This window comes from Lepisosteus platostomus, chromosome 20 (assembly GCF_059453375.1).
Source record: "Lepisosteus platostomus isolate fLepPlt1 chromosome 20, fLepPlt1.hap1, whole genome shotgun sequence".
NCBI lineage: Eukaryota > Metazoa > Chordata > Actinopteri > Semionotiformes > Lepisosteidae > Lepisosteus > Lepisosteus platostomus.
In genome coordinates, this window is record NC_142630.1 from 8,715,630 (window position 1) to 8,732,456 (window position 16,827).

The window sequence follows — 16,827 nt, forward strand, 5'->3', positions numbered from 1 at the left end:
GTCACATATATTGTCATATTTTAATAAGATGGAAACCATTAACTACCATAACGGTTAGGTAGACCAAATGGTCTTTTAGCGTTTGTAACTTTTTTTGGTTCCGCTGCACGTTTCTGTTAAAATCTATTGCATCAGGCTTTCCACAGCACAGGAATTCTGCAACAGCAACATAAGACCTTGGCCTTGTACTGACTGTACAGCAAGCTGTAATATTAGTTTGTTAATTTCCTTTCTTGAGCAACGCTGTATGAAGTCAAAGAAACCGCTGACGCGCGGCTTCCGCAACAGCGCACGTGATCCTCCCCGGACGGCCAATGGCTGCTGGCTGTCCAAGTCAGCTGACACCGATGACGCAGCCCATTGGTTGGTTGGACCTGGGCTCCAGTAACTTCCCGCTTGGAGTTCATTAAGCGTGCACTGTACCAAGTGGGCAACTGGCACGTCTGGAGCAATGGCAGGAGAAAACAGGGAAGAGAAACTGAAATACATCCGGGAAAAAATAAGACCCTTTCCCGACTTTCCGAGCAAGGGGATTATTTTCAGGTAACCTTCAAGCTTCTGTTTGTCACGATGAACATGTTTACGCGCTTCCAAGGTTAAATATTTTTTAGATATGTACTACAGCTCGCATAGTGAAGATTTTGTATCGGATACGGCTGCGGTGTGGCAGCACGCAGGTTATTCTAAAAATCAGCAGTAGCTGCTCTTTTCGATTTGTTACACGACCGCTCACCCTGTAGTGTCCGTTATCTCCTTAAAGTCGTGAAACACACAACAGCACCGGCAGGATTCGGTGCAACTGGCAGTATTGTGCAAGCGCCAGTTCCCGTAAGATGTCCAGTGATCCATGCCTTCAGACACGCGTTAGTTATTGAAATATAACTTCGGAAATATTCGCCTAAATTCAACCGAAATGTGATACGGTACTCCCACCTAAGTAGAGCAAGTCTTTACGCATTGCGTATTATTAAAGCCTTTCTTCAAGTCGCATGAAGACTTAACTACTGAAACGGCTTCTATTAACCTTTTTTATTTATCCATTAAAGTCTGCTTTTTCCAATAATTAACCTACACGCTGTCCACGATCTCGACATCAGAAGAGCGATTTCCCTGGAAACCGTTGAAATTGTGTCTGTGCCGTATCTAATTGTTGCGTAATTATTTTTCTTCTTGTACTTAATAACGGAACGGTTAAAGGCCCGTTGGCGTCCATGTTTCTGCACAAGTGGGTGGGCATGTTCTTTCATCCGTTGATGGATGTGTTGCTCACATAGGTATTTAAGACAGGGAAGGAATCTCTGACGATGTTTGTAAACGTGCAGCGAAAACAACTTTTAAATGCCAGTTTATGATAAGCGCACTATAAAACGACGACGCGGGATTACACTGTTCCTCAGCTAGTGTAGTTTAACAATTAAGTGCAAAGTGCTTCTTTTCCTTTTCTTCTCACTATAAAATAAAGTGTAGACAGTCGGTCCGCAGGCAGTGACAGAGAATACAGTGTGAACGAGTGGAGTACTTGCTGTGAGCCTTATAAAAGGGAAAACAAGGAAATGCATTAATAATAGAAGTCATTTTCTAGGCTTTATTGCACTACTTTTATCTGGATTCTTTACTATCCTACACAGTTGCAGATAGAAGAAGTAGAAGATTCTTAACAGAATAACTCTTAACAGAACTATCTTAAAAAGAAGGAAGACCATAACGGTTATAGAGTCATCTTCAGGTGTGGACTGAACTCTAAAACTATTGTTGTTGGTTTTTTTTTGCTCAGAGATATCTGCCCCATTTTGAAAGATCCAAAAGCCCTAAGCACAGTCATCGATTTGTTCGAGGAACATGTGAGGCAGACTTATCCTGATGTCGAATTGATTGTGGGTAAGTTGTTTTTAATTGCAGTTACTTATGTGGTTGTATGCTTATTCATAAACTGTGGTTTTTCTCCATACGTGTGCTTATACGGGTCAGTGCCTTGAGCCACTAGAACGGAGGGGTACCTGGTGGGTGAAGGGACTGATTGATTGGCGTTGTCCTGCTGTCTAGGTCTGGATGCCCGTGGTTTCCTCTTTGGGCCTCTGCTGGCACAGAGGCTGGGGGTGGGCTTCATCCTGATCCGCAAGAAAGGCAAGCTGCCTGGTCCCACAGCGTCCGTGGGGTACACCCTGGAGTACGGAAAGGTGAGGCGATCGGAGGTGGGGTGGGGCCTTGCTAAACAATCTGTCCTTCTCCCCTCCTCTGTAGACAGATGTGTTGAAGGAGATCTGTCAGATTTCGGACCGATGACCTCCAGTGCCTTTGAGACAAAGGCTCTTGGATTCACACTTAGTGAAGTGAACCCTGTATCGGTGATCGGTGTGCCAGCTGTTGTTTTTCTTGGGTCTCTTCCCTTGTGTTTGCTATCGTTCATGCTGTGCTTCCTCTGAAGTCCCTTCTCTTTTGATATCTGAGAAAAAAGTGAAGAACTTAACTTTTTCTTTGCTGTAACAAGCTGCCTATAAATACTGCCAGCTGCCCCTATTTATGTAGGTGCTTCCTTCTCCTCTCCTGTGCCTAGTGTTCCCCTGGGCACTGCAGAATAACAAATTTGCTGGATGGCATTCTTCCAGACCTGTTATCATAATTCATTTGCTATTTGCAAGCCAAGCAAGTCCCCCAATCTTTTCATATTCAGGTTTAGAAAATGAACTGCCTCCCGTCTACAGTATTTGCCGAATGGAACCAACCCATCTCTTCCTGGTCTCCGCGGAATTCAGTGTGGCAGTCAAACTTTGACTCTCTGAACGGACTGAAGCTCCAGTGAGAACAGGCCCTTAGTTTCAGTCGCTGTCCCAAAGCGCGTTCTCTTTTAAAGACAAGGTGGTTATGAGGGTGTGGTTGCCCTGCTGCAGTAGCTAATAGTATCATGCTGTACCTTGATCTTTTCTCAGGCCGAAGCAGAGGTCCAGGAGGATGCGATTGAGCCAGGACAGAAGATTCTAATTATCGATGATTTGCTGGCAACTGGAGGTGAGGAGAATCTTGTTGTTGTGGTTCGTCTTGGACACGGTAACAAAAAACAGTATTGTACTAGTGTATTGGTGTGTGGATCTGGAGTGGATAGGGAAACAAGTAACATTTGAAATTTATTATTTTGTGCTTATCACCACTGGAGCATTTTCCACCAGCTGATTCAGCACCTGAGAAGTTGAAGAAATGCTTTATTTACCCCCTTTTGTAGAGCACAAATCCTAACATCAGATCATTTGCAGAGTTCAGAAGGTTTTCTGTTCATGTTTTAGATGAGCTCAGTGATCATCTTCCTTTCTGTTCCTTTTCAGGAACCCTGTACGCAGCCTGTGAGCTGATGAAGAAACAGAAAGCCCAGATCTTGGGGTGCTTGGTAGTGATCGAGTTAACGGACTTGAACGGAGCAGACCGCCTTAAACCAAGCCCACTGTTCTCTCTTGTGCACTTCTAGCATCCTTTAAACGTGTTCCTAAAAAAGTACACTCCGTTACACCTCTGTAACATCTCATGTAGGTTTGTAGTTAACTTGTTTTATACACTAATAATGGCAAACCCAGTATCTAAGAAGGAAAGCACTTCAAAGATCTTAACTGGATCAGTGTAGCCCCTTTTTTGTATTATGAAAACTATTTTTAATGAAGGACAAATAAAGGCTAATAAAGGTTATGTGTGCTGTATAACTTTTTTTTAGATCGCACTTCCCCAAACCCAGTAGACATTCCCTGAGCAGATACCCATCCTGCAGTCAATTATCAGCAGCAACAAAGGCAGGGGCAGTATGCAAATTTTGTATAGAAGTATTTTGAATAATGCGGATTCATGGTTACATCTACCATGGAGGTGGTTAACTTAATAACTGCCACTACTTATCATAGCCACACCCAATGAAGGTCTGAAAACAATTTTAAAACAAAGCATGAGTTCTCTCACTATTTCCATCTGTTTCTCAAGGCAGTGCAGTGAATCATATTCATAGGAGTGAAGGAAAACCTTACATACCAGTGGGGATTTAACTGTGAGGCCATAAGAGAACTTATAGGGCACATTTTCAGAAAGTATTTGGTCACATTTTTTACTTTGGCAGTGAGCACATCCTGGCAGGATGTAAATGTTCAAAGAACTAGTTTAAATACTTTCTAGTCTAATAACTAGACTTCATTTGTTTTCTCAAATGATTAGCTATGCTTGAAAAAAAATATGTATGGAGGCTGTACTGTAGTCTGCTGCAAATAGTTTGAACTCGCAGTGATCCTGCCTACAGTGATACTGCATGTCCCTCACTCTGCTGAGGTCTTCACTATAATCAGTTCTGAACACATCCCCATACAACTGCAGAGAATCAGACAGTGGAAATATCTCATTTCTGCTGCCCAACAAAAAGTCTGATTTGCTGAACTGTTCCTTTAAAGAACCCAATTTATAGATTTACATTTATCCGTTACAGTTTAACTGGTCTGTACTGGCATGACACTCATTGCCCTAGAGTATGGGTCTGTCTGGCCCATATTCTCTTACACTAGAGGAAGGGATGGTTTCAATTGCCAAGTACCATTTTTTACCATCCATCTGTTCTTTGACTATCAAAGGCTATTAAGTCATATGAATATTTGTAATGGAGAAATATCCTTTGAGACATGAGGTATATAAAAATGTAGGGGGAAGACAAATTGTAAATGGAATGCTTTATTGTTATTATTGTTATGGGCAAGTGAAAATGAAACCCAGGCTTAATCTTTCAAATCAAATCAGTTAGTTTCACCTATCCTGAAACAGGTAAACCCAAATTAACTGCACATTGAACACTTTCAAACATGTAGTGTTGGAATCCTCAGATCCTTAGAAGTCGCACTCCCTCCCAAAAATAAAAACATTTAAAACAGTCTTATCTAGCCTGCATCGCTCCACCCGGACTCGACGCACTTACAAAGGTTTAAAAACTAAAGAGTGCTTGTCCAGTGAAGACGACAACCAAGTCTTTATAAAAAAAAATCCAAAAGGAAGCTGTTTAAAAACGACATCTTCCGTGTTCAAGTTTCAGACAGTTCAAAAAGTGACTCCAGTCATCCAGCTCCCCTAGGGGCTGAGGTTCAGCACCTCTCCTCGGCTTTGGCCTTCTGGCTCAGCTGCTCCAGCACCACATTCAGATCCATGTTCTTGTTCAGCTTCAGGTACAAGTCCTTCCTGACGGGGTGAATGGCCAGCCACTCGGGAGTCAGCTCTGACAGCAGTTTCAAATGCTTCTCCATCTCGCCTGAATTCAGATACAGAACATTTAATCAAAACTGGCATCACATTGAAGGAAAACTAGTATATCCCCCCGCCCCAGTATAAGAAGAGTTCACAAGTGTTTAATTCCAACTCGTCCAGTAATGAAGCAGCAAACAGAAGACCATGCAGTTAATGCATTGTAAGGCGGGTGCCCTGACAGCACGCAGAAAAACGGCAGGCCGCGTACTGACCTGTGGTCATCAGCGAGCGGTGGCTAGCGATCACACGGTTGCAGGCCAGCTCCATGATGAGCGCCGGCTTCTTCTCGGCCACGAAGACGTTGCGCAGGATCCTCGCCAGCTCCCCCAGCCGGGACATCATGAGCAGGCGCTCCTCCTGCTGGGGGTCGCGGGTCATCATTGCCTGAAGCTTCTGAGCCTCCTTTGCTCTGATCTGTGCCCAGTGAGGAGAGAGAGAGAGAAATAACTCTCCTTACATTGCTGGACACTCCACTCAAAAGTGCTTCACAGGAAATGGGGATTCCTCTCCACCTTTTTAAAATTGCAGACTGTGTAAAAAGAGTCCAACACGGTACTACATTAAAGTCAATAGTTCTCCGAGAGGCATCCAACTACAGAAAAGACCGACTGTTTTAAGCACCACTGAAAGCTACACGATTCGGTGATAATCTAGAATGTAAGCGTGTCCATATTGAAGAAGACATACGCTCTCCAGCAGGGACTGGGACACCCCTCTGAGAGCGCTAGGAGTTATAATGTAAGTGTGTCCCCATGTTGAAGAAGACATACCCTCTCCAGCAGGGACTGGGGCACCCCTCTGAGAGCGCTAGGAGTTATAATGTAAGCATGTGTCCATGTTGAAGAAGACATACCCTCTCCAGCAGGGACTGGGGCACCCCTCTGAGAGCGCTAGGAGTTATAATGTAAGCATGTGTCCATGTTGAGGAAGACATACCCTCTCCAGCAGGGACTGGGACACCCCTCTGAGAGCACTAGGAGTAGCGGGCGCTGGCTTCGGGGAGGATTCCTGCTTGTCTGCGGCGCCCGAGCTCTCTGCGGTCTTCAGAGCCATGTTAGCCAGTGCCTTCTCCATCTGAAGAGGAGCACACGCGTGTGCAACACGACATGTCATTTCAAATGTCTGCCGTCCATTTCACTACAGACTACAGGAACCTCCACCTCAGGCTTTGGAAACACATTCTCTGTGCATCTACTCTGCAATCTAGTGGATTTATTCTTAAAATTAACGTTCGCAATGTGAGGCCCATAATACAGGTTTCTAATGTACATAAATTTACTTATTAATTCCTTACACTTATATAGCACTTTCCTAAACATGCCATAGGTAATGGAGACTCCCGTCCACTACCACCAAAGTGTAGCCCTATCTGGATGAAGTACACTGGAACGCTCTCAACACATCAGCTATCAGTGGGGAGGAGAACAGAGTGATTAAGTCAGTTCATGGATGAGGATTATTAGGAGGCCATGAGCAGATAAAGAGCTGTAGGCCTTAGCTGTGAAACACCCTTGCTCTCATGCCCCTGAAGGCTCAGTGCAGTAAACACAGCAGAAGGGGGCAGTTACCTTGGGGGTCATCAGGCTCCGGGCCTTGTTCAGCACCTCCTGGGCTGTGGTCAGTCTGTCAACCTGGGGCGGCTGGGGAAGCTCACAAGCTGGGATGTTGGGGACCTGGTCTACGTTGAAACGAGGGTGCCAGCGGGTCAGCTTGTCGTCGGGGACACTGAGGGGTGGGGTTAAGGAATCGAGAAACGCCTGAAAAGGAATGAGCACAAATAATCTGGTAAGTCAACATCGGGTAAAGACGACACTAATTGGAATAACGCACAAAAATATAGCCCCCAAGTGTTGTACAATTTCAGAAAAATAAACATTTCATAGACCTTAAGAATATTGCTCAATACCTCCCAGATTAACCGACAATTCTCGACACTAATGGCTCATATTCCACCCAACCTCCTCTTGCACTGCCCTTTCTTCTGGGAGGTGACTGTGAACTCTGCAGGACCCTGCAGATCAACTGCAGGACACCTGGCTTGCGCCCCGGTGCAGGTGGCCCTTACCTTGTGGTGCTCCTTCACGATGGTCACCAGCCGCTGGTGGAAGCCGCGCCGGCGCTCCAGCAGATGAGAGGCCGACAGCTGCGGGCGAGCATCACTCTTCTCCTCTACAGCAACAGTGGTTGTCAGTTAGCGGGGCCACCACAGAACACATGACTTCCTCCCGATTGATTAAAGACTCAGGTGGATTTTTAACAATTGCAGTATGGACCCCAGAGCCCATGATGGCAGCTGTGCATCACTTAATAAAAATTGCTAACAATGTAATGTGAAGTGCGCTGCATATACCAGTACATCTAAGCGCGAGCAGGCTCACCCATGTCAATAACAGGCTCCATGGTCAGCTGGTAGCTGGACTGCTTCACCCTGTCGCTGAAGGTGGGGATGTTCTTTTCCTGCCGGAAGGTGTATGCTGTGGGGTAGACCGTCTTTATCTGGCCCACGTGGCTCTCCTCAAACCGCCTGCAGACCAGAACACAGGCAGGAGGATTTTCAGCGAACCGAGTCTGTGCTGGAGGACCCTGCGTTTCCTGATCGATTCATACTTTTGCTGTGGTTAGTTTTTAGTTTTTCCTTTCTCAACAAGACTGTCATTTTACAATCACCAGGCACTGCCTGCCTTCCAGCTGCCTTTCAATGACCAGACTTTAGAGCAGCCTTAACCAGATTCCTGGTGGGCTTCAAATTTTAGGTAAAACTAGGCATCCTTTCAGACAAATTTTACTAAATGTATATTGTGCAGTTAATTCGCTCAGAGATTCAGTGATCAGTAGAAAACCTCAGAAGTACCACAGTCGTGCAGCCAATTAATGAGAACATGAGAAGAAGAAACCAGAAAGCACTGGGTCCTGTGGGAACTGAGTTTCAGGCCCCTGCTTTACAGCCTCCCAGTGGAATCTGAACGTTCAGGCCAGTTTCTTACTTGTGCATCATGTCCTGGACTCCCTGCTTGACCTTAGCGAAGGTGGCAGTCTCCGAGCGGTTGAAGAGAATGCTCACAATGGTATCCAGACAGCGGAACATCTCCGCCAACATCTTGTACTTGTAGGGCAAGGACAGGCCTGGTGGCACATCCTGGGCAAGAGTGTGGTATCGCTGGTACGCTGGCACCTTCTCGCTGTGAAACAAGCAGACGCCACAGGGGAATGAGGCGCTTGCAACCACTACAAGACCTCCTACAGAGTCATGTTTTTAACAATGCTGAATTATAGTAATGGTACTGAAGCAATCATGACCCTTCAAAGCTGTAAAAGCTATTTAAGCACTAGATGTACATGTAATAAACCTTGAGCAATTTCCATGTTCTGAGAAAATGACACTGCCTGGGCATTTCAAAACTGGAATTCTTCATGAAGAAATAAATGCAAACATCCGTAAAAATCAACTATTAAAACAAGTCTTGCCAACTTATTTTTTTAAACTAGAATGCTAGCTCTACCATGATTCAATCTTTCCTCCCAAGCGTGAACTGGGAAAAGCAGTGAAGTCTGCAGGCAGGGCGATCTCACCTCTCCACGGGCTCCGGCTCGTTCTCCACTTCCGCAGACTTCTCCTCCTTCCTGCGCTGGGTCTTCGCTCCCAGCTCCCGGGCTCGGTCCAGCCGGGCTTTCAGCTCTGCGGCCGGGGGGGCAGGGGTGGAGGCAGCGTGGGACCGGCCCACCAGCTGGTCCCGCTCCTTGATCTTCTGGAGACGCGCCCTGAGAGCTCCCATGTCCTCCAGGGAGAGGGGCTTGGGAGGACAGCGACAGTGAGCCAACAGCAACGCAGCCCAGTAACGGGCCGGGAGCCACAAGGTGTGAACTGGGGCTCCCAGTCGACCACGGTAAACCGACACCTCTTAATCCGAGATCCGTTTTAGTTTACTCACTAGGAACAGAACTGGAGAACACCCACAGGGAATCCCTTCATCATTTCTTAAAGTCATCAGACAAGAAAAAATACAGGAGGTGTTCGAGTGCGTCAGTTATGTTAAAGACATTTATAGAGAAGCACTCTAGGCAAGAAATGTAAATATTAAACACACTAATTCTTAGAATGGGATTTCGGCACTAATTCTTAGAATGGGATTTGATCTGGGGGAGCCATTAGCATCAGACTCCCAGGGATCGGGAGTTAGTTTTTCAGACAGCAGATTCTCACAGAACAAACGCCGGTGATCATTTAAGGGTGGAGAACCGAGGCCAGTCTTGGATCGTTACCTTGCCGCTGCCCGCGCCATCGCGCTGGCACACAGGGGAGGAGCCAGCACTGCGGTTCACCAGGTTCTTCACCTTCTTGTCCACAGACAGGGGGCTGGCCAGCTGGAGAGTCGGCCCGGACGCTGGACCGGACACCTGCGAGGCACAGGGATAGTTGGGCTCTCTCCCCGCCAGAGACGCACAGCCTCAGACGGAGGAATCAACTCCACAAGTTTGTGTCCCCCGTGTCTCGGGGCCCATTCTTGCAAGAACTGTTTCAAAGGCACTACACCTGTTCTACAGCAGTGGTTCCCAATCCAGGTCCTGGCGACCTCACACACCTGCTGGCTTCTGTTCCAGCCGAGCCCTCAGTTACACCATCAAACCCTCCACTGAACTTCTTAATAATAATAAAATGCATCTGTCCCCAGCTCTTAAACCCTGTTGGAGCTTTAACCATCTTATCTCACTCACAAAACACAATCATATACTTGTGACTAGAAACAAAACGCAGATATTCAAGAGAAGCAGCTTCTTAGTCCCCAGTGATCTAGTGAAGGTGGGAATGCAGTGAAAACCAGCGAATTTCACCAGGTCCAGGATTGGGAAGCAATCCACTGACCTGCGCTTATAGGGCCTGGGCTAGCAACACGCCACAAGCTCTCCAGAGGGTCTGAATGTGTTTGGATTGAAAACTGGTTCATGCACAGTACAAGGATGATGTAGATAGAGCAGTACCACAGAAGTCTGGACTAGGACCATTGCTCTCCCAATTCATATCTGCAAGAATGAGCTCCATAGCGGTATATTCAGCAAACTAGTCAACCCTGCAGACGTTGGGAGAGTTGGCAAAAACCGCAGGAGCAGCCGATAAAGTACAGAACATGCAAGCAGCAAAAAAAAAAACAACCTATAAATACACGATGGGAAATGCCAAGCTTAAAAAGGCTACTGCTGAAAAATATTCAGGCGTTTAAAGTCACACACTCGTCTTCAAGACCATGTGGAAAAGCAAAAAAAAAGCAAACAATGTTAGGATACGATATCTAATTTAAAAACAAAACACGAACTGGTATGGAAGCACAGTTGGAGGACATTTAAAACCTCAAACAGGAGTTGGTGGGGTGCAGGAAAAGCTACAAAGCCGAGCTGTGGAAGCCGGCACCCCGGCTGCTTCCAAGACACGGCCGGACGAGATCCGGGGAGACATTAGCCACTGCTACCAAACAGACAAGCGACATGGGCAAAGAGGCGTCTTCTCGCTCGTAACTTTTCTGATTTCTGATATCTGGCGGAGAACCTCTTGCTCGACGCCAACAAGACTACCGATTAAAAACACGGGTCTCGTCAAACGTGTTTTGTTTTGAACCTGTCCTCTACAAGACCCCCCTCCCGGCTCACAGAAGAATCCAGAAAGTTTGCGTTAACAGTTTACACCTTAGATTTCCGATCGTGCTGGTTTCAACCGTGTCGGCTCAACCCCGTACGAGCCTCCAGCATCCGCGAAAGAACAAGCGAACCTTACCTGTTCCTGCGTTTCTCCATCTTTGAGAAGAAGCAGCTTCTTGCGGGCAGACTTCTTCACGGCCCCCGACCCGCCGGCCGCGCTCGCCTCCCCGTCCGCGTCGGCCCGGGCGCGTTTCTTCGCCGAGCTGTGCCCGGTCCTGCGGCAGAACACCTCCGAGCTCAGGTCGAACTCCGCCTGGCTGGAGCTGCGCTTGGGGGTCCGGGGAGGGCCGACGGGGGGGTTGTCTTCCGGACCCGCAGGGAGCCCGTCGGCGGAAACCCCTGCGCTCCCCGCGGCGGTGTCCGACTTGATCTCTCCCTCGGCTACTTCTCCGTCGCCCCCCGAGTCAGGGGCGGCTCTTTTGGAACGAGAGGCCCGCGCCTGAACAATCGCCGACGATTCCACGAGCTCCAGCCCCGCTGCCGCCGGACAATCGGCGTTCTTCCTTCTAGAACGCGCGGTTCTGGAAGCCCCTCCGGTCCCTGCCGGTCCGCCCAGAACCACAGCTTCTCCCGCCGCCTCGTTTTTCTGCCGTTTGCTCCGCAGAACCCTATCGACACCCCCTTTCTTATTCTGCGCAAAGTAATCGGTTACCCGAGCCTGAGCCATTGTGCTGGATGCAGGCAAATCCGAGTTTTGGAAGCGGGGTAAAAGCCTTATTCCTGAAAGCGATGCAAAAAAAAAGGGGAGAAAATCTCCAGAATAAAATAATGTATCGCCAACCCGGTAACTTACATTACGTCCTGGACTGTTTCACAGCTCTACACGCAGCGCCGTAAACTACAAGCGAAATGAAGCGTCAGTCTACCCCTACAAGCTCAGATGTGCAAATTCATTTACGTTTCAGTCACCACGGCTTACTGGGGATTCTCTTCCACGCTTTAAAATCTAAAAGGTGATGCATCCAGCCCCTTCCCCCTCACCTTGTTTCTCAGTGACCGGAAGCCGCAAGCGGGCGAAATGTAACAAACTTTCGCGCGAAACGCGCCCACGTGACTACAGGGGGTTGGGCTATCAGAGCCGCCCGCCCCCCAGAGACCTGATCCAGCTCGGGAATAGTTTACAGGCAGGATATGCAAACACAAACTTGCGCTTCACGACTAAATGTCAACGTGGCGTGCAATGTATTTTCTCTCGTTAGCGAATTGGATCACCTCGTTGTCAAAAAAAAAACATTTCTAGGACGGAGCTTTATTGTTAGTGACGTACGCTCTCCGACGTGACTTTCTCGCCCTCCATTGCGATCAGAAATGGACCAGAAATTACGTTTTCGGGATTTCCTTATTTATTTCTAACCACTAGCCCAAATGAGGACCGGATTCATTTTGTTTGGCTCCTGCAGATGGCTTTTAAGGGGTTTTATAAACAATGGAATTGGTCTACGCCTATGATTTTGAACTAAAATTGATTTATCACCTTCATTAGTTAATTGAAGCCTTACTTGACGTTAGAAGTTGCTTCAACTGAATATTTGCATTTTATTTCTACTTACAAGTCTGGAATTTAATTTCACTTGCAAAACACAATCATTAAAGATCCAACATGTTAAAGTACTGGGAACAAACAGTTCAGAATAATCGTATTATTATTATTATTATTATTATTATTATTATTATTATTATTATTAAGTCAGTGGAGGGTTTGCTTCTGTAACTGAAGGATAGGCTGGAACAAGACCCAGCAGGCGTTGACCAGGTCTGGGAACCACTTCCTTAGAGGCAAATAAAAACCGCCCAGACATAAAAATGCTCTGCTGATCACAGGACAGTTACCCCAGTACGCAAATGTGATGATTTCTGCGGATGTTACTTAAATTGTAATATAACATTGTTATAAATACTGTTACGTGAACTCAGATAACCTATGCATTGTAACTTTATTTATACTGCTAAAAGAGCTTAATATTTTTAGCCTTGAACCGGGAGCCCACGCAGGGAACTGTCCAGTTTTCGAAATCCCCAAAGGTCTTTTATTAATAATAATAATAATAATAATAATAATAATAATTAATAATAACTTACACTTATATAGCGCTTTTCTGGACACTCCACTCAAAGCGCTTTACAGGTAATGGGGATCCCCTCCACCACCACCAATGTGCAGCCCCACCTTTTGGCAAAGTCACCCAAAAACTAACCCTGAGACACGAACTAGATAACACTACTGGAAGCTGCGCGAAAGTACACTTAAAATCGAGAATAAGAGGTCATTTCTTTTCGCAAAAATCGACCTATCAGTGCCGTCTAAGCCGACAACATCTGGAGTCCTTTCATAAACGTTGATAAGCAACTACAAAACGGGCTACCCAAGACTGAATGGCCTCTTCTCGTTTCACCGAACAAAGGTTATCATATTATGTTTCCTTACTCGTCGTACAGCGTTAATGTTACGTTTCTGGCTTAAGTGACCTTGTACAAATATACAGTACAGCACACTTGATCCACTACATCAGCGCCAAGATCAATGTGATCCAGTTTTACACCAGCAGGGGGCGCCGTTATCAACGAATCCGAAGTCGCCGACACCGCATGAAACGTGGGCTGTGTTTGTGACCACTGAACAGTACCCGGCACGTAATATGCACGGTTGACTGGTAGATATTGAGCTGGTATTCTGCAATGGATTTTGGCTAAAATGTCCGGTCGGCTAAAAAAAGACGCTTCAGTTTGTCAGCGGACCTGCTGGGCCGAATCGTAAAGAGTAAACAAGGAGACAAGCACCCACAGGTTTGGAAAATAGTTGAAGGCTCAAGTACTGTGTTGCGTTTACCGTGCCAGTAAGAAACGCTTTGGACTCGCTGTGCCCCCGCCGAGGTAAGAGTGAAAACAAGCTTCTACACGTATTGAAAAAAAATAGTTTTTAAGACTATACTACGGAGAATAGCAAAGCAATGCGATAAATTATAAAAGTCTAAAGGAAACCTGAAGTAGGCACACTTGGCACATTTACTCACAAGGGCATTTTCTTAAAACAAACATCTATTTTTTTTCTCCCGCAGTAACGAATGGTTTTATATGTACGAGTAATCGTACCCGACGCTCCGATATTTACTCAGAAGGTCTTAAATGTGGTTGTTTTCTCCCGGAGACGGTGTAATGCTGTCATTACGCACGGCATCAGAGCTTGGGGAACGTACGAAACTATTTCAGCCCGTGCACTGAAAATAATTCAGCTTCGCACACACGGCTCGGTGTATGAAGTCATTAATTCTCGAGGATGCGTGAGTTACCAAACAGAAACACCAAATTACACGCATTATTAGTTGACGAAAAAGTCTTCCCGAGAACTGTCAGCTGAAGCAACGCGCCTCGTATTATTGCAGTAGTTTGGGGCTGGATTTAGAATAGGAAGCTATAGACCAGTGGGCGCCTCCACAGTCGTGGGTGTAGTTACTTAGCATCAAAGTAGTACTTAGGTAGACGGATCAGCGACTCCAAAGGCAGCCTGATACCTATTCAGGACGAGGAACGCACGGCACAAGTGTTTAAACTGCAGAAAACGCCACAGGAGCCCAAACTACCGCAGATAGCAAGACGCGCCGTCGCATCCGTGGTGAGTTTAGAAAAACTGAAAAGAACAGTTGGCTCTTTTATTACAGCGCCGGTGATTCAGTTTTTCCATGCAGATATTTTTTTTTTCTTCCAGAGACTATCCACACGAAGCGGAGGACCCTGGACGAAGTGAAAGAAGAAACAGGGGGGGATTCTTGGAAAAGTTAGGCGCTCTCTCTCTCTCTTTTTTTCTGGCTTGCGTGAAGAAGAATACGACGAGAAGCGTGCACAGGAAGAGATGTCACGGGGATGTATAAAAAGATGCACTGGAGTTGATGACTTTGAACACTATCCGCTGAATATGAACTTCGCGGGCACGCCGAGTTTGTAACATGGAGTGACGGTCCGGCTCGGTTTCTCCCCCCCCCTTTTCCGAGTTTTCTCAAAAGCGCTTTTGATTGTTACCTTCAGCGGTGCCTTCTGAATGGAATCCGAGTAGCTCTGCTGGAATTCGCTGCGAGTCCGGGAATGCGTGGAGGAGGCTGGCTGGGATCGTGAAGGAGCCTTCAGCCAGGACGCGCCTATGGAAATCCAGGTGCTGTGCGGACTGCTCTACTGCGTGGTGTTGCCCGTCTCCTTACTTGCAGGTAAGTGTCCGCGGAGGACTTTGAAAATCACGTCCCCGCACTGTGTGGGCAGAAGGCTGACGATATCTCCTTTTTGTTTTTTTGGCCACACGAGGAGTGATTTTTCGATAATGGGTAGATGTAAAATATCACTTGTTTCAAAGATGCCTATTGTACCTGAGGTCTGTCTAGACGACGCGGGGGGAGTCAGTTAACCAGAAACTTCTTAAAGACGAGGTTTGCGTGGTGTATGGCATACGTTTACACAGCGGATATTCATTATTATATTAATCAATCCTTGCATTTAAATAGCATCCACCCCCCAAAAAGCGTTTTACATATAGGAGACCCACTTGATGTTGGACCCGCCTGGGTGACTCGCCCTAACAAGTCATTTAGAGAAGTGAGATACCGACCGCCTCGCCAGTTTAATTAAAGGGAGTATGACAGTAGGTAGGCCAAACTGTACACAACAAAAGTCGAATGTGAAACGTAGGGACGGACATAGAGATAAAAATCATTATAAACTTTGGTAAGTCATAGTAACGGTTCTTCTAAATGTTAGTTTTTGAAGTGTGGCCCACTGAAAATTCCTTCTGAGTTTTGTCTGGTAACACACTCTGAACACATACTGAACAAGAGGCTAGTTCATTTATTTATTCAGTAAAGTGAACGGGAAAGGAAGTTTGTTCAAAAAAAGAAAAAAGGACATTACTAGCAATTCGCCACTCTAAATAGCTACCAATATTTTATATAGGCCTGGGAAAGCAGTGATCTAGTACTGATCTAGCATTCTCTATCTTTATCTTTCTCCCAGCTTTGTCATCAAAGGATGGTCTTCATTGATCCGCTGGTCAGAATAAAGTATCATTGATTCAGAATAAAGGGCATTTTGTTTATTCTTATGCTGTAGCTATGTGTTTGTTGCTGTTTACAACTACAGTAAATATTAACGTCCTCATTTGTTAAATAATTGAGAAAGTGATAAGACAGTTCAAATGTGACGTCCAGTTGGAGGCACACAACAGGACTTATTGCCAGCCTGCCTTGTAGACCAGCAATGAACACAATTCTTAAAAATTACTATGTTGCACTTTTCAGAAGAATTTTTAAGTCCAGCCCCTTCAACTGCATTAAATCCTATTTTTAAGAGAGCATAAAGGTTTCTTTCTTTAACACATTATTTATTTGTGGGAATACATTGAGGATTTATGAATCTCCCTATTATTTAGGGATTATTAGCTTAGTATTTCTGCAATGTAGTGCCATCAGTAAGTTCCTTTACTGAATATACTTTTAGGATCTGTGAAGGAGTACAGCATGTGTCACAGATCTAAATAAAACAGTATACAGAGTTGCAGCAGTCGAGCAGTGTACTAAAAAAAGGTTTGTTGTACTTCAGATCTCAAAACTGTTTTTATATAATAGTTAAAATGGGTTTATTATTCATTGGTAATGTATGTTTAACAAAGAGGGCATATTAGTTAACTTAGAATAAGGTGCTTAGAATATGAATATTAAGACTGTATACAGTAGAAGGTAATAATAGGTTCTGTATTCTGTAGGAAGTGGAGTCCTGAGATAAAGGCTTTGTCCAGTCATTGTGTTTATCAGTTTGTTCAGGCAGTGTGATAAGAACACAAGAGTGAGCAGTGGGCTTCTGACCAGATAAGAGAAATGTATGAAGCCGTTGTGGGTTCAGTATTGCAGT

At 45.8% G+C, this 16,827-nt stretch overlaps 3 protein-coding genes across 8 annotated transcripts in view; 2 read left to right on the top strand and 1 right to left on the bottom strand.

The window, feature by feature from the left end:
* The first annotated feature begins 382 nt into the window (after positions 1 to 382).
* aprt (adenine phosphoribosyltransferase) lies at positions 383 to 3,672 on the top strand. Its single transcript, XM_088613595.1, has 5 exons — positions 383 to 543; positions 1,775 to 1,878; positions 2,044 to 2,177; positions 2,928 to 3,006; positions 3,318 to 3,672. The coding sequence occupies exons 1-5, from the start codon at positions 452 to 454 to the stop codon at positions 3,455 to 3,457; spliced, it is 549 nt and encodes a 182-aa protein (XP_088469721.1). The 5' UTR covers positions 383 to 451; the 3' UTR covers positions 3,458 to 3,672.
* A 1,001-nt stretch (positions 3,673 to 4,673) lies between these two features.
* cdt1 (chromatin licensing and DNA replication factor 1) lies at positions 4,674 to 15,087 on the bottom strand. 2 transcript variants are annotated; one of them, XM_088613583.1, is made up of 11 exons: positions 14,956 to 15,087; positions 11,018 to 11,661; positions 9,514 to 9,648; positions 8,824 to 9,044; positions 8,238 to 8,432; positions 7,632 to 7,777; positions 7,319 to 7,422; positions 6,822 to 7,010; positions 6,190 to 6,327; positions 5,466 to 5,667; positions 4,674 to 5,257 (listed from the first exon to the last, which is right to left on the bottom strand). In XM_088613583.1, the coding sequence occupies exons 2-11, from the start codon at positions 11,606 to 11,608 to the stop codon at positions 5,094 to 5,096; spliced, it is 2,085 nt and encodes a 694-aa protein (XP_088469709.1). In that variant the 5' UTR covers positions 11,609 to 11,661; positions 14,956 to 15,087; the 3' UTR covers positions 4,674 to 5,093. The 2 variants fall into 2 exon arrangements, with proteins under 2 accessions (XP_088469709.1, XP_088469708.1); XM_088613582.1 differs by lacking the exon at positions 14,956 to 15,087 and adding an exon at positions 11,923 to 12,951.
* Positions 15,005 to 16,827, top strand: part of piezo1 (piezo type mechanosensitive ion channel component 1 (Er blood group)) — a 76,064-nt gene continuing 74,241 nt past the window's right edge. For all 5 annotated transcript variants that reach the window (XM_088613577.1, XM_088613579.1, XM_088613581.1 and 2 more), the window contains exon 1: positions 15,005 to 15,137. In XM_088613577.1, the coding sequence (XP_088469703.1) occupies positions 15,074 to 15,137 (64 nt within the window). In that variant the 5' untranslated portion in view covers positions 15,005 to 15,073. The remainder of the gene's footprint in view (positions 15,138 to 16,827) is intronic.

Excerpts from the sequence above, each read along its gene's own strand:
- aprt (XM_088613595.1), top strand. The coding sequence starts at position 452 with ATGGCAGGAGAAAACAGGGAAGAGAAACTGAAATACATCCGGGAAAAA. Across the intron at positions 1,879-2,043 it reads TGATGTCGAATTGATTGTGG|GTCTGGATGCCCGTGGTTTC; the intron begins GTAAGTTGTTTT and ends CCTGCTGTCTAG. Across the intron at positions 2,178-2,927 it reads ACACCCTGGAGTACGGAAAG|GCCGAAGCAGAGGTCCAGGA; the intron begins GTGAGGCGATCG and ends ATCTTTTCTCAG.
- cdt1 (XM_088613583.1), bottom strand. The coding sequence starts at position 11,608 with ATGGCTCAGGCTCGGGTAACCGATTACTTTGCGCAGAATAAGAAAGGG. Across the intron at positions 9,045-9,513 it reads ATGGCGCGGGCAGCGGCAAG|CCCCTCTCCCTGGAGGACAT; the intron begins GTAACGATCCAA and ends TGTCCTCCCAAG. Across the intron at positions 6,328-6,821 it reads GGAGCCTGATGACCCCCAAG|ATGGAGAAGGCACTGGCTAA; the intron begins GTAACTGCCCCC and ends GCTCCTCTTCAG.